Source organism: Lepidochelys kempii, chromosome 6, assembly GCF_965140285.1.
Source record: "Lepidochelys kempii isolate rLepKem1 chromosome 6, rLepKem1.hap1, whole genome shotgun sequence".
NCBI classification, from domain to species: domain Eukaryota; kingdom Metazoa; phylum Chordata; order Testudines; family Cheloniidae; genus Lepidochelys; species Lepidochelys kempii.
The window spans coordinates 12,460,091-12,476,023 of record NC_136385.1 but is presented as its reverse complement, the minus strand read 5'-3'; the positions used below and the strand labels follow the sequence as shown (position 1 = coordinate 12,476,023).

Genomic DNA, 15,933 nt, shown 5'->3' with positions numbered 1-15,933 from the left:
GACATTGGCCACTGTTGGAAGACAGAGTTCTGGGCTAGATGGACCATTGGTCTGATCCAGTGTGACCATTCTCATGTGTAAACTTTATATTTATATGATGCTCTCAGTGCCCAGCACCAGAGAGAGACACCGCTCAGAGGCTGCTCTCATGTGACACCAACAGAGTTTCTGATTTTAAATAATAATCTCCCTTCTTGAGAATCCAAATGTTTCCAGTTCCTGACAAAGCCAGCCCCAGGCAAGAGAGGGGTCAGGGAACATTTTCAAACCCCCATTTGCAGAAGTGACTTAGGAGCTTCAATCTCGCTGAAGCCAGTGGGACCCAGTCACTTCTGAAAGCTGTCCCCAGCCTGACCTATGCTTGGAGAACTCTTACAGCCCAAGGGCCGCGATTCCCAGCACGCCGCCCGGTCAAACAGGGAATGGGCACATAGAGTTCAGAGCCAGAAGTGACCATTTGATCGCCGGCTCTGACCTCCTGCACAGCATAGGCCGGAGAATTTCATCCCGTTGCCCCTGTATTGACTCCAGTCACTGGTGTCTGGCTAACATGTCTTCTTAAAAGGCCTCCGGTCGGATATGAAGACATCAGCGATGGAGAATCCACCCCTTCCCTTGGGAGTTTGTTCCCATGAGTAACCACCCTCCCTGGTGAACATCGGTGCCTTATTTCTAATTAGAATCTGTCTTGCTTTAACTACCAGCCACTGGTTTTTCTACCTTCCTCCACTAGATTAAGTACAGAATACCTTTCTGTGTCACTCAGCGCCAGCGTATACAACAGCTGCATGAGCTCAGACTTTGTGGCATTTTCCTGTGTGCTCACAAACTCTGATCCGCACAACTCACTGAGGTCAGAACCAGGTCTGAGCAACGGCAGAGCTGCTGCAGTGCAAATGCCTCGTCCTCCAGGGGGACTTGGCTCACCAGGACCCGCCCAGTGCTGGCACATTTCGATTAGAGAGGCAACTCGTCCAGTATTAAGCCGAACAGGCCTCTTTTTGAAAGGTTTGTTCCCCTTTCGGAACCGGGACAAGACTGGATGCGGCTTTGTCTGGTATTGGATGGGGGAGTGCCATTCTGCCCCCTCTGGCTCTTAAAAATGGCCTCCCTGTGCAGTGTGACCTCGCGTGCACCATCACGCCAGCAGGGGTGGCTCACTCCGTTCCCGTAGGTACTAAAACATCTAGCCTTCCAGGAACGTGTGAGTGGCCACCTTCATCTCGTGTGCTTTGCATGGGGCCGAGCCCGGTGACTGATGCAGATGAAGGATGGCATGTGTAATAACCCAGAGTTGATTTGGGGCAGGACAGTGTATCTCAGCGAGCCCCGCCTCCATTTTCCTGGCCATTAGCAGACAACCAACCATCCGGATTTTGATGCCTCTGTTTTTGAGAGCCCAACCTGAGAAGGGACTGAAGTGATTTCACACAGGGCTGAACTCTCCCACTCTGCAAATCAGCCCTTTTCAGGGTTCTCCATTTCAGCCCTGTCTTCTCCCTCAACTCCCCCAGCTCAGGATCCTCACAGGCTGAGAGGAAGGGCAGGAAGGCCTTGGAGGCATGGCCAGCTGGGATGGGGTGAGGGGCTGCCAGACTCTCTGTCAGGGTCTGGCGTTGCCCTTTCAAATCAGGAGCGTGGGTGGCCTGGCTTCATAGCAGCCTGTGGGTGGGTACCCCTGCAATCCCTGGCCATGCTTTCTTCCCAGCCAGCACTGCCCCACTTTGGGGACAGCCCTGGCCCAGCAGAGTAGGGTTGGGGAGTCTCTGGGGCTGGTGCCATCCCTGCCAAGACTGCCAACGCACACCCAGTATGAATCGAGTTCCTACAGAGTCTGGGTTTGCAGACACTGCCTGCTCCAGTCAGAGAGCGTCTGAATCCCTTCTCTCCCTGTCTTTGCTCCTTGGCGCTCTCACAGAGGGCGGGGCTCACTCGTGAACCAGGGGCTTCTGCTGTGTTCTCTGCAGGTGGCACGTCTTCCAGGAGAAGGTGGGGCAGCGGCGGAAAGCGGTGGACCTGGCGCTGAGCCTGCACAATTACTGCGTGGACTGCGAGGAGACCCGCAAATGGATCTTGGACAAAACCAAAGTGATCAAATCCACCCAGGACATGAGCAGAGACCTAGCAGGCATGATCGCCATCCAGAGGAAGCTGTACGGCATTGAACGCGACTTGGCCGCCATCCAGACCCGGCTGGGGGTGCTGCAGGAGGAGGCCCAGCGGCTGGCCGAGGAGCTCCCTGACCTGGCCTCCGACATCTACAGCCGGTTGACCGCCATCAGTGGCCTCTGGCAGGAGCTGCAGAGGACGCTGCAGAGTCAGGAGGCCTCGCTCGGGGAGGCCAGCAAGCTGCAGAAGTTCCTGCAAGACCTGGATGACTTCCAGGTCTGGCTGTTCAAGGCGCAGCAGGCCGTGGCTTCGGAAGAGGTGCCCAGCTCCCTGGCCGAGGCGGAGCAGTCCCGGCAGGAGCACGCCGCCGTCAAGGAGGACATCAACCGGCACGAGGGTGACTACCATAGCATCAAGGAGATGGGCAAAAGGGTGACACATGGGCAAACAGACCCAGAGTATCTGCAGCTGCAGCAACGGCTGCAGGGCATGGAGATGGGCTGGAGCGCCCTGTGCAAGATGTGGGACAGCCGGGGGAAGTTCCTTGCCCAGTGCCTGGGCTTCCAGGAGTTCCTCAAGGATGCCAAGCAAGCCGAAGCCATCCTGAGCAATCAGGTAGGGAAGTGGCTGCATCTGTCTGTTATGATGATGATGATGTGCATCACTGTCTCAGTGCACTGGGAGCCCGCTGCCTTGCAGGGCTCACTGAATAGACAGAAGAGGAAAATGAGGCACAGAAGGAGGATGGGACTTGCCCAAGGGTAGACGGTGGAGCCGGGAGTGGAAGCCAAATCTCCCGAGTCCCTAGCCACTAGGCCCTGCTGCTTCTGAATTGCCACTCGGGCTTCCTTGCACTAGGCTACCAAGTGAGGTGGTGTTTATAATTGTTTCATCATATTTAATAGACTTGATCTGTGAAGATCAAACATCACTTCCCCTCTGCTGATGTAACCCAGGCCTGCTGGGCGTTGTGCTCTGTCCCCCTCTAGCGGCACCGAGCCCACCCAGAGATTGGTGAGTCTGCTACAGCCTTACCTAAAAGCCACGTGGCTTTTAGCTCAGGCAGTAGAGGCTCATGCACTAAGCTTCAGAGGTCCCAGGTTTGATCCCAGCGACCGGGGTCTGTCTGTGTTACACAGAGCCCCAAGAGAGCAATGTTCTCTGCATCAGCTGGTTGGCAGAGTTCAGAGGGCCCGTCAGATCTACATAGCCCAGCCCGTTCAGTCACACCCTGCACGGAGGAGCCCGATGACTTGGTTTGGCTAATCGGGGATTCTGAGACAAGTAAGCCCTGGTGAGGTGGAATGGTCCAGTGGTTAGGACACAGGTCTGGGGATCGGGAGACCTGGTTTCAATTCTTTGTTCTCTCCCAGATTCCCCATGCAGCCTGGGGTACCTCCCTTAGACTTAGACCTTTAAAGGTATTGTGCCCAGCTGATTTAGGAGCCTGTCTCATCTTCAAAAGGGAATTAGGCACTTAGGAGTCTAAATTCAGTGCAGCAGCATCTCAGTACCTTTAACAATCTGGGCCTTAGCTGCTCTGTGCCCCATTCCCATCTGTACAAGAGGGATAACTGCCCTAGGGCACAGAGGGGGGTTGAGGATAAATGCGGTAAAGGCTGGGAGGTGCCAAGGCACAATGGCGCTGGGGCACAAAGACCCGAGGTAGAATGCTGCATCACCTGTGTCCCAAGGCAATACCCTTCTGCACTGATACAATAGTAGAGACCCCTTGATTTCATGGCCCGTTCTGATCACCTCCCCTGCAGAGATCCCAGCACACTGGTAAGCACTGTGCTGTGATTCGGGCACACAGTGAATCCATCCTTGGGGTAACTCCATAGGCTGCACCACCAGGGATGATTTTGGCCTTCCCCAGCCCGCTTTTGCCTGGCAGGAAAGCTCAGTGGCAGATGCTCCCATGCTACTGGTCCATTTGCATACAACAGGCCAGTGCAAAAAGCCCTGTGCCGTGCCCTGGAGAGTTACACGTGGATCAAGAGCACCACGGACACCCTACCCAGATGCTAGAGCAAGGAATGGCTGGAGATGGCTAGGCCCAGCACCCTGCATTCTAGGCATGCTAGTCTTAGTCTTGTCAATGCAGCGGCCTTCCTGGAACACAGCATGTCCCAGGCGTGGCTGGAGCTGCGTGGGGAGGGGGGAAGGGTGGGTGCTACAGACCCTGCTAAATCACATCTCCCCCCCGCCCCCGACCCACCCTCCACTCCAGGAGTACACCCTGGCTCACATGGAGCCCCCGAACACCTTGGAAGCATCGGAAGCTACCCTGCGGAAATACGAGGATTTCCTGGCCACCATGGAGGCCAACAAGGAGAAAATAACGGAGCCAGTGGAACGTGGTGAGAAGCTGGTAGCGGACAGGAATATTTACGCTGACAAAATTAATGAAAAGGCCCAGCTCATACAAGAGAGGTAAACTGAACCGCATCCTATCAGCAAGGGGGCCCCCGGGAACGCTAGCCGCTAGCTAAGCTGTCCAATCCCACCGCTGGCAGATAGCTGTCTCCCCGGTGGTAGCGGTCTGATAGTGGGTGTCAAACGAGATAAGCTGCTGCAGCAATGATCAGCCTCCTTGTCCCTCTCTCCTTTCCAGGGCCAGGACGAATGTGGCTAAATCAAAGGAAGTGCTGGTTCTGCTGAAGGACAATCACGACCTGCAGAGCTTCTTGCAAAACTGCCAGGAGGTAGGTTGCTGGGCAAGCCCTTACTGCTGGCCAGGAGAGATGTTCTCCCGGTCCATGACACTCCCTGCTTCCCCTGGGCGTGACAGTCAGAAATAGAGCTGGGCGGGAAAACCTCGAGGGAACCTCTTCCCACTGTTTCAGCCCGAGTCAAAACGCTTCGTGACATCACATTGCTTTTGCCAGAATTTCCTTTTGGAGAAAAACCGGGGCGGGGCAGAGTTCCGAAATGTCCTACTGAGTCATTGTCACAACGAAACATTTCGCCTACTTTCCATGATGTCCTGTTTTGATTTTTTGTTGCTGTGCCTTATCTTTTATATTCCTGTCACCCTTCTGCCAGGAGGGATCGGCAGCGATAACGTCTGGGGCCAATATCTAGGGGTTCCTCTTAACTTTACCAAACCAAGCCATTTCGAGCCCCTGCCCAGGAATCTGGGAAAACTAATCACCACCCTCCAGGCACCTCTAAGAAGCAAACCTTCCCCACTCACAAGCACTGAGTTCGTATAACCACCGAATATTTTTTTTTAAGGGAGAGGAAACACAGCATTACTTTGGGAAAACACCACATCGAAAAGAAAAACATTCACTCCACAGCAGTGGTCCTCAAACTAGGGGGGCACAGAGGAACGTTGGGGTGGGGGCCCGCTGCAGGGCTGGCCAGCCCCCAAGTGGCTGGTGGGGAGGGAGCGACCAGCTCCACCCTTGCCTTGCTCCTCCTGCAACTCCATTTAGCCTCCAGTCCTGCTCCACCTCCAGGCCTGGGAAGGGGCTCTGGGCTGAGGCAGGGGGTTGGGCTGTGGGAGGAGGTACGGGTTCTGGGCTGAGGGTGTGGGTTCTGGGGTGGGGCCAGAAACAAGGGGTTCAGGTTTTGGGAGGGGGCTCCGGTTTGGAGATGTGTGGGGGTGAGGGCTCCGGTTGGGGGTGCAGGTTCTGATGTGGGGCCAGGGATGAGGGATTTGGGATGTAGGAGGGGGCTCTGGGCTCGGGGGGTGGAGCTGAGGGGTTTGGAGTATGGGAGGGGGCTCCAGGCTGAGACAGGGGTTAGAGTGTGGGAGGAGGTACGGGCTCTGGGGTGAAGGTGTGGGTTCTGGGGTGGGGCCAGAAATGAGGGGTTCAGGGTGTGGGAGGGGATTCCAGGCTGGGGCAGGGGGTTGGAGTCGGGGGCTGAGGGCTCCAGCTGAGGGTGCAGACTCTGGGGTGGGGCTGGGGATGAGAAGTTTGGGGTGTAGGAGGGTGCTCCGGGCTGGGACTGAGGGGTTTGGAGGGTGGGAGGGGGCTCAGGGCTGGGGCAGAGGGTTGGGGTGCATAGGGGAGAGTTAGGGCTCCAGCTGGGGGTGCGGGCTCTGGGGTGGGGCTGGAGATGAGGGGTTTGGGGTGCAGGAGGGTGCTCCGGGCTGGAATAGAGGGGTTCGGAGGGCGGGAGCGGGATCTGGGCTGGGGCTGAGGCAGGGGGTTGGGGCCGAGGAGGGGGTCAGGGGTGCAGGCTCCGGGTGCGCTTACCTCAAGCAACTCCCGTAAGCAGCGGCATGTCTCCTCTCCAGCTCCTACGCGGAAGCACGGCCTGGTGACTCGGCGGGCTGCCCCGTCTGCAGGCGCCGACCACGCAGCTCCCATTGGCCATGCTTCCTGGCCAACAGGAGCTTGTTATGCTTATAAGAAGCATACAGGATCTTTTTTCTAGGGGAAAAGGCAATATGCCGCGTTTATTGGAGATACAACAATTAGCATATGCATTCAATCACACACACACACACGCACACTGTCCCGCCAGTCGATGTTTTAGTTACCAGTCTGGAGCAACCTAGTGGCCAGTTAGGTTGATCGCGGGTAGAGAGGAGCCAGGTTCTGTCGGTCACGACACGATACTCCAGGGAAGTCTTGGCAGGACAAACCCAAAATTTCATGGCAAAGCCCCCTGTTTATATTGTGATTTTCCTTCCTTGGGACCAATGAGTTTTGCACCATCATGCTGTAATCATTCCTTTCTGCGTTCAGAAAGGGTGGCTGGCAGAATATCATCAAATCATATCACACATCAATACATTTAATACATGCTACATTATTATTCTTTATCCTTCATTCTGAATTATATAAAATACAACCATAAAATCCTAGTACTACGAGCTGCGGGGGCAGCGCTTGGGGCAGGGGCAGTGTGCGGAGGCTCCTGGCTGCCCCTCCACGTAGGAGCTGGAGGAGGGACATGCCAGCTGCTTCCCAGGAGCCGTGCAGTGTGGAGGCTAGCAGAGAGCCTGGCAGCCCTGCTGCACGGTGCCGCCAACCGGACAGTCAACGGTCCGGTCAGTAGTGCTGATGGGAGCCTCCAGGATCCCTTTTCGACCGGGTGTTCCAGTCGAATACTGGACACCTGGTCACCTTACCTCTGCCCTTATTCCCTCTCCATCCGCAGATCAGCTCCGCCTCTAGCCCCGGCTCCTCCCCCTTCCCCAGTTCTGCCCCCAACTCCACCTTCAGCCCAAGCTCCACTGTGGAGTTGCAGTAATGGGGGTTGGGGGGCACAGACAGCTTCTGTTACAGGTAAGGGGAGGGCGTGACTGGAAAAGGGTGTACACCACTGCCTCGCAGTATCTTGGACAATAGCCTTTTGCCTCAGTTTCCCACCTTGTGGTGTGAAAGTCCAGCAGAGGAACATTGCTTTAACATACCACTCCCCCTTGCCCTCCGCTCCACCCCACTCATGGCCTGTTGTCAGAGGTCAGTGGAGTCCCAGAGTGTAGGGCTGCGCTGCGGGCGGGGGGATTACCACAGCCCTGGGGGTGGTTTGGCGAGTGATGCTTCCACCAGCGGCTTTGCTGCCACTGTCTCTGCTGTGCTGCGTCCTTGGTCTGGTCTGGTCCTACAGTGCCACGGCCGCCTAGCCTAGCTATCACAGGCTTTGTTCCTGCTGTTGCCTCTCTTACCGCGCTGCCATAAGCTGCAACGCCATGTGCTTAGTCTCCACCACCTAACCCAGTTCTTGGTGACTTCGCTGGGTAGTGGGGAATCCCACTGCCCAACCCTCTCCTCTGTGTTGACTTCCATGAGAGCATTTTCTCCTCTCTAGGTCTAAGGCTCATCCCCCCCAACCCCGACCAGCTTATCATTGATTTCAGCTCTATTGATTACTGAGCAGAGAGAATATTGAGTCTGATCAGCTCTGTCTTTAATTATTGGAGGGAGAAGCCAAATGACATCTAGGACTCTTTACATGGAGCCTACCCCGCCAAGTAGCAACATTTGTCCCTGTCCTTGGTCTTTCACCAGGATTTACTTCTCTACCCCATGCTTTGAGAGTGATGGTGACTGCCTCCATTGGGGCATGTTAAGTACAGTTCTGCTGCCTTTTAGTAATCTAATAAGGATAACAACATTTAATTACCCTTCATCCAGGACTTAAGTGAACTTTAACCTAAAACAGCCAAAAAGTATCATGTTAGCAAATTCGGTCTGTGTGTTGCTCAACTTGGCAAAGGAGGTGTGTCTATGCAAATGCAGCCTGCTCCTGGAGGTTTCTTCCTCCAGTTCGTTAATAGGTGGCAGAAGACAGCTCATCCAGACCCCAGCTTATGTTCTATCTCATATATTCTCATGTAAAATGAAGGCAAAATCAAAACAAAATGTTTGAATTGCTGGAAATGGGGTTTTTGGTGTGGGGGGGTTGGCTGAGAATTTTGAAATTGACAGGTTTGGTTCCTAATCAGAACAAAGCCAAATGCCAACATCACCTTGGTGAAACACAATGTCCGTCCCCTGCACAGCTCTGTTCAGAACATTGCTTTGGTTGCTCATTGGGGAAGGTTTGCACCATGGATGAGCAGGGATGGACTCTCCCTTCATTTGAGCAGGCTTCACAAAGATTTCATTTGAACCATGGGAATTTACTGCCATTTCCATTGTTTCCAAACAAATCCCTGGAGGTGGGAATTCTAACTCTAATCTTCACATTTCAGTCTCTTTTGCCCCTTTTATTCTTATTAGCCACAAGAAAGGCAGATCTGGTAAGGAAGAGGAAGTTGTCCATTTCCTTGTGAGCAGTTTACATGTGGATCTTAGGGCTTTAGAATTATTCCTGACAAGACGTAGCTTGTGTCTATGACCCTGTCTCTGGCTCACTTCAGTCTCAGGCAGCGTTGCTGCATTGGTCACACTTGGGGCAGCTCTCCCCGCCCAGAGCGATGGGCTCAGGCTCTCTACAAACGCAGGCAGATGTCATTGCATCGGTCACACTTGGATCACATTTTCAAGGTTTTCTTCACAACCATAATTGCTAGAAACTGACTTAAGGAAAGCTGAGACTCTGGAGAACAATAAAGAACTCTGTTCACACCCCTCATCTAGTCTTCCCGCCCCTCAATGGGCAACACCTCACCCTGTGGCAAACAGTGGTCTAAACCCTGTTGAACTACCCCCACATAATCTACAATATGATGTCACTACATGTTTTATTTTTCTTTGTATTCATAGCCCTTGTCACGGACCAGGACCCAGTTGTGTTCTGGGACCCAGAACAAAAAGACAGCCCCTGTCCCAAGAGGTTTACAATCTAAGTGTGAGACAAGCGACAACAGCTGTCTATAGCCAGACAGTGAGACCAGCTGGTCAGAACAATGGACAGTGGTCTCAGCCAGGGAGTTGAACCATTCAAAGTTTTGGTTCAGTTCCAGTTCAGATTCATCTGTGTTTCCTAAGTCTCCAGTTCGGTTCCAGTTCAGACACTAACTTAGCATGATGGTTCTGTAACCAGTTCAACCACTTTGAACCTGTTTGAGTCAGTTCAGATACATTTCCAGCAGATCAATGTCACACTTCTGCTTGCATTCTAACTCCTAGCAAAAGAATTCAATGATCAATATTTCTTTCAGTACAGAAACAGTATTTATTTTTTAAACAAGTTATTTGCACACACTAGCACAACATCCTCCAGAACTCTGTCAGTCAGGTCTGACTGCTGGGTGACAAAATGAATTTCAGCCCCGAAAATGCCCTTTCTATGCTGACTTGCGTAGCAGGAACAGCAATCACGATGTTAGCCAATTGATACAGTTCAGGTCTCGTTTTCTGTTGGTCCCAGTAGTGAAGACTATCTGTAGTGAGACAGAGCTCATCAATGAAAGAGTCCAGGAAGGGATTAATATGTTTTTTGCCTTTTTCCCTCAAAAATTTGCTTCTTGGACTTCTTTCGTGCTTTGAGGAGGAGCTGAAGGTCGTCTTCTGATGTCCAGACACGGCTGACTGAAAATCAGTCAGTTCCTCATTTTGGACAGACTAGTACCTCCCAATTAGCCCACATTTAGTTAGATGAATTTTAGCTCTGTCCTTATCCTCCTCTGAGAGAAGCAGTTTGTACCTGAGGTCCAGGTAAATGCAGCATCGAAATGCGTCATTGTCCGACACCATTTTCTCACAGTTCTTCATAGAGGCCAATAGTGTTTCAGTAAAAGGTGAAGAAGACACCTTTGTGTCGAGTTGGCATTTTAGCCCGGCTCTGTAGAAATCTCCCAGAGCAAGTTGTGCTGGCTGAAGTGCCTTTTTTGTGGTTAATTTAGCAGGCATTAGTGCAGCCATAGTATTTTTTAACTGCCTTCCATTTCTCATCACTCATATCAAGGGCTTGGTTTGAAGAAGTGGCCACCATATGCTTGCAAAACTCCATGAGTTCTAAGAGTCTTTCAGGCATTTTGCACATGGAATGCCATCTAGTTGGACAATCCAGGATTGGCTTATTTAAATTAAGCTTTTTCTTAATCACCATAATTTTTGGGTTCCTAAGTCTTGCAAACCAAATGTGCTTTTCCAACTATATGGTTCACAGAGCTGTTCTTTCATAGCATCCTCACCAGCAAGTTGCAAGGTATGAGCAGAATAGTTAACTCCTTGTAGAGCAACTCCACCGGCACCTGCCATGTTGAATTCTGTCTTTTCAGTCATCTGAAGCTGGCCTTGTTGTCTAGCATCTCCTGGCATCTCTTTTCCACAAAAGTCCTCATTATTGTCCCCCTCTTTTTCACTCTCATCATCAGGTTCATCTTTTTTCCTCTTCTTCAATTATACCCTTGACAAATTTGGCCCCATTAGCTGCGTTATCAGTGGTAATCATAGAATATCAGGGTTGGAAGGGACCTCAGGAGGTCATCTAGTCCAACCCCCTGCTCAAAGCAGGACCAAGCCCCAATTTTTGCCCCGCATCCCTAAATGGCCCCCTCAAGGATTGAACTCACAACCCTGGATTTAGCAGGCCAATGCTCAAACCACTGAGCTGTCCCTCCCCCTAATGCTACAGAGCCATCCCAGACCAGCTTCTGCCTTCGAATATGGTCACCTTCAGGTGTTCAGAAGTGTGCTGCTAATTGATCTGCTTCATAGCAAGTGTGTGGAGGATCATTTTCTGTCGGCAGTCTGCTGTATACTAACTCCTAATGCAGACTTGGCAAGATGAGTAGCTGTGATAAATGAAGGTGGGGGGAGAGCTCCCTTTTATGGACACCCAGCCAGCCAGTTAGCTATAAAATCCCTTTTAGTAGCTGTTCTCTACTTGCTTTACCTGTAAAGGGTTAAAAGTCTCACTCCTATACATAGGTAAAAGGAAGTGAGAGGGCACCTGGCCAAAAGAGCCAATGGGAAGGCTAGTACGTTTTAAAATTGGGGAAAATCTTCCCCTTTGTCTGTCTGTGTTGTTCTCCTGGAGAGCAGGGACAGGGCTGGAGCTATGCAGTAAAAGCTTGTGCCAGGTATGAAAATCACCAGCTCATGCCTAGACACTACTCATTGGAAACCCCAGATCTGTAAGTAGATCAGGAAATGTCGAGGAAGATGTGATTAGGTTTATCTCTTTTATTTCTTTATGGCTTGTGGACTCCTCTGTGCTAACCGCAAGTGCTTTTGTTTTGCGTGTAACTTTAAGCTATCTTGATGCTTAATCCTTGTAATTATTTGTTTAAAACCTAGCAAAAAGCCTAAATTCCAGGTGTATTTTCTTTCTTTTTGTTTTTAATAAAATTTACCTTTTTTAAGAACAGGACTGTGTTTTTGTGTCCTAAGAGGTTTGTGCAGATGTTGTTTAATTAGCTGGTGGCAACAGCTGATTTCCTTTGTTTTCTTTCTCAGCTCTTCCCCGGAATGGGGGTGAAAGGGCTTGAGGGTACCCCACAGGGAGGAATTCCCAAGTGCGCCTTCCTGGGTTCCAGAAGGGGTTTTTGCACGTTGGTGGTGGCAGGATCTACCCATCCAAGGTCAGAGAGAAGCTGTAACCTTGGGAGTTTAATACAAGCCTGGAGTGGCCAGTATCCATTTTTTAAATTCTTGCGGGCCCCCACCTTCTGCACTCAAAGTGCAAGAGTGTGGAATCAGCCTTGACAGTAGCACAATGAACTTTCAAAGAAATCAGCTTGCCCTTGACTTCCTGCTTATGTTCATATCATACTCTGGAAGGGCAGTGACTTTGTCTCAGATATTTTCATCATTTATTGGCAGTTTTTATTGCCGAAACCTTGAAGGAGGGAGTTAAGGAGTTCATCTTCCATCAACTTAAAAGGTCTGCCATTCACTGTTACTAATTCGAGGCAAGCTTCAAGCAAAATTAGACTCCTCAATCTTCCCTTTTATTGACTTGCTTTTCAACACAGAATCTAGAGGATGTTGGTTTGAGGACAGAATCTTTTTTTTTTTTTTTGGCACTGAGGGTTAGGATTAGCCTCATCGGTGTGTGAACGTGTCTCACTTGGGGCTAGCTGCTCTTGCGACAGGACAGGACACTCGGCGGGGTGATAGCGCCCAGCAGCAGGTGGTGGAGAAGGGGTTTGAGGAGGGAGCTGACGGAGGCTAAGGGTGGGTTTGTGGCTGTTAGCGTGACTTAGAAGCAAGGCTGGGGCAGGCTGTGGTCATGTTGCAGACGCTCTGTCCTGTGCTCTAAGGGCTGAGCCTCTGGCCACTGCAGCGTAGTAAGAGCAGCAAGGCAGGCTCCTTGGGAGGGTGTGGGGCTGCCTAAGTTTTAGTGCATCCGTGTCCCCATTCCTCAGGCTTACGCTCTTGTGCCAGCATCACTCACCGTTCTGCTGATGTGGAGGAGGGGGCAGACAGAGATTTCAGGCTGGGATTTCCAGAGGTGCCTGAATCCCAGAGGCTCCTCGGAGAAGCGCAGTGGTGGGGCTGGCGCTGTGACGTGTGCTCCCTTCCCTGCCTTTGCAGCTCACCCTCTGGATCGACGAGAAGATACTGACGGCTCAGGACGCGTCTTATGACGAAGCCCGGAACCTGCACAGCAAGTGGCTGAAGCACCAGGCCTTCATGGCCGAGCTGGCCTCTCACCAAGGCTGGCTGGAGAAGGTGGATGAGGTAGGTGACCTCCCGCGGGGAGCATCTTCCCAGGCCTTGCCGCGCCTCAGGCACCTGGCGCTCAGCGCGTACCCGGAGGCTAGCGCAGGCCGGGCAGCTCATGGGCTGAGGTAGGCCCCCACTCCCATCCGCGTCAATGGGGCTTTCAGCAGATGCTTTGCTTGAAGCACGTGCTAAAGAGCTGTCTCAGGACTGGGTGAGGCTGTAGCGGGCGGCAGGACTAAGGTAGCGGTGGGGCAGGAAGAAAGGAGTGGGTCCTACACTGCCCTTCTGCTGGGTCCTTGGGTTCACAGGATTTCATTACTACCCCCCCTTTCCCCAGCCACTGTGGTACAATCCAAAGCCCCCCCCTTAACATGAGTGATATGACAGTGGAGGTGATTGCCGGACACTAGTGGGGTCTCAGCTGGACACTGTGTCCCGTTGGGGGCACCGCACTTTAGGCAAGATGTGGACAAAGTGGAGAGGGTTGTGAGGAGAGCAACAAAAAAGGACCAGAGGTTTAACAAGCCTGGCCCGTGAGGGAAGGCGTTAAGGCCCCGGCTGGCTTAGTCTAGAGAGGAGGAGGCTGAGGGGGGACCGGATAACAGTCATCAAATATGTACAATGATGTTACAAGCAGGGCCGTGATCGATTGTTCTCCCTGTCCACTGAGGGCAGGACAAGACGGAATTAGCTTAGCTTGCAGCAAGGGAGATGGGGTTGGATATTAGGAAAAACTTGGAACAGGTTCCCTGGGGAGGGTGTGGAATCTCCGTCACCGCAGATTTTTAAGAAAAGGTTGGATGGACGCCTGTCAGGGATGGTCTAGGTTTGCCTGGTTCCACCTCAGCGCCCAGGCTGGACTAGAGAACTGCTGCAAGTCCCTTCCAACCCCACATTGCTATGATTCTCTTTTCCCCTGACCTCTCTCCAGGAGGGGCGGCAGCTGAGCCGGGAGAAGCCCCAGTTCGGTGCGGTGGTCTCGCAGCGGCTGACAGAGCTGCACCAGCTCTGGGACAAGCTCCAGTCGATGACAGAGGAGAAGGCTCAGCACCTCTTCGATGCAAACCGCTCAGATCTGTACGCGCAAAGCTTTTCTGACCTGGACAAGTGGATAGGCGAGATGGAGACGCAGCTGCAGTCAGACGAGCAGGGCACCGACCTGACAAGCACCAACAGGCTGCTGAAGAAGCTGATGGTAGATGGTGAACTCCCATGAGTACTGGCACTGTGGGGCTGGGGGTGGAGTGATGTCCTGCTGGGGAGTTGGGCGCATTGGAGACTGGCAGTACTAGGGGACGGATCAGTCTGCAGTCATCCCTTCCTGTCTCTTGCCCCTGTGGTTTGCAGGGGCTGGGGCTGCAGAGACGAAGCGGGGGAAAGGGATTCTCCGGCAGCAGCTTGCTCTACCCACGCTCTTCTCAGCTGGCAGAGGAGACGCTCATCCTCTCAGGGAAAGAAGCATTTGTAACCTCCATAGATGTCTAACCGTTAGCAGGGGACAGACAGCCACATGGCATTAGGCTAGCTTGGACACTGCCACTGGCTGGGGCAGCCTGTCCTGAGCTTCACCGATTCCAGCAGCTCAGATTCACCAGAGACTGTTACTAGCCTCATCTGTGCCAATCCACAGAGCATATGAGCTGGCAGTCACTGTTACAGAGGCTCGGGTCTCTAGCTCAAGCTGCAGCCGCTCATACTTTAGTTGAGAGGGCTCTAGTTCAGTCCCCTGGGTCCCTTGCAATCCCTCCCTCCTGGGTAATCCGAACAGCCTTCCTCCAAGGGGATGAATCCCGCAGGGACTGGTCATTTTAAAACTCTTTTCTATTTTGTTTTTAATTCAATCTAACCCTGTAGAAATATTCAGCATGTGTGTATCATGCTGCCTCCAGGGCAAGGTCTTCTCTGGGATTGAACCTATGGATCTAAAAGCAGGAGCTGGCACTGTCAGGCCAGATCCGTCACCTCAGAGGGACAAATAGACTCATAAACCTATCCATGGTCCAGCCACTAACAGGGGATGGGTAGTTGCACTGGGTTAGCCTGGGTCATGTTTGGAATTAGGAACCATGAAGACAGGTTTCAGAGTAGCAGCCGTGTTAGTCTGTATTCGCAAAAAGAAAAGGAGTACTTGTGGCACCTTAGAGACTAACAAATTTATTTGAGCATAAGTTTTTGTGAGCTACAGCTCACTTCATCGGATGCATTCAGTGGAAAATGATAGCCATGAAGAGCATCTCTGGGAGAACTGGCTGGAAAAGTGGCTTTTTTCCACAGAAAATTCTTTGAAAAGGAAATAAAAAGTCTTTGTCAAAAGCTTTCCCACAGTAAAGTTCAATTTTTTGATGAAAAATCAAAGTCTGAAATCTTCAATTGGGAACCGCAGCTTCGGTGTCTCATGGGAGCTGAGTCTAGGCGCCTCGTGCTCCGATATCCTCTATAAGCCAGGCTCCGTGTTGGACTACATCTCCCATGGTGCATCATGGTGTCCCCTCATAGAGCATGAGACGGTTACATCATGGAAATCCCTGGCAGTGGTGCATCATGGGAGATGTGGTCTGGCCAGACAGCCTGGTCCATAGAGGAAAATGGGCATGAAGAAAATAAACTACAGTTCCCATAAGGCACTGCAGCTGGCTCTCTGAATGGATATATTTCAGTTTTCAAGGCATTCTGTTTTTTCATTGAAAAATCAATGTTTTCTGTAGAAAGCAAACACTTTTTGCAAAAAATTTAGTTTAGTCAAAAACCCAACTTTCTGTAAAAAACAAACAAACAAAAAAACCCAAAAAACAGGTTG

At 51.9% G+C, this 15,933-nt stretch overlaps 1 protein-coding gene across 3 annotated transcripts in view; it reads left to right on the top strand.

Moving 5' to 3' along the window:
- The window catches only part of SPTB (spectrin beta, erythrocytic), a 133,750-nt gene that overhangs the window by 75,240 nt on the left and 42,577 nt on the right, over window positions 1-15,933 (top strand). For all 3 annotated transcript variants that reach the window (XR_012159281.2, XM_073346701.2, XM_073346702.2), the window contains 5 exons: window positions 1,968-2,724; window positions 4,343-4,545; window positions 4,727-4,817; window positions 13,005-13,151; window positions 14,068-14,331. Coding sequence is in view for 2 of the 3 variants with exons in the window: in XM_073346701.2 (XP_073202802.2) it covers window positions 1,968-2,724; window positions 4,343-4,545; window positions 4,727-4,817; window positions 13,005-13,151; window positions 14,068-14,331 (1,462 nt within the window). In the remaining variant the exon portion in view is untranslated. The remainder of the gene's footprint in view (window positions 1-1,967; window positions 2,725-4,342; window positions 4,546-4,726; window positions 4,818-13,004; window positions 13,152-14,067; window positions 14,332-15,933) is intronic.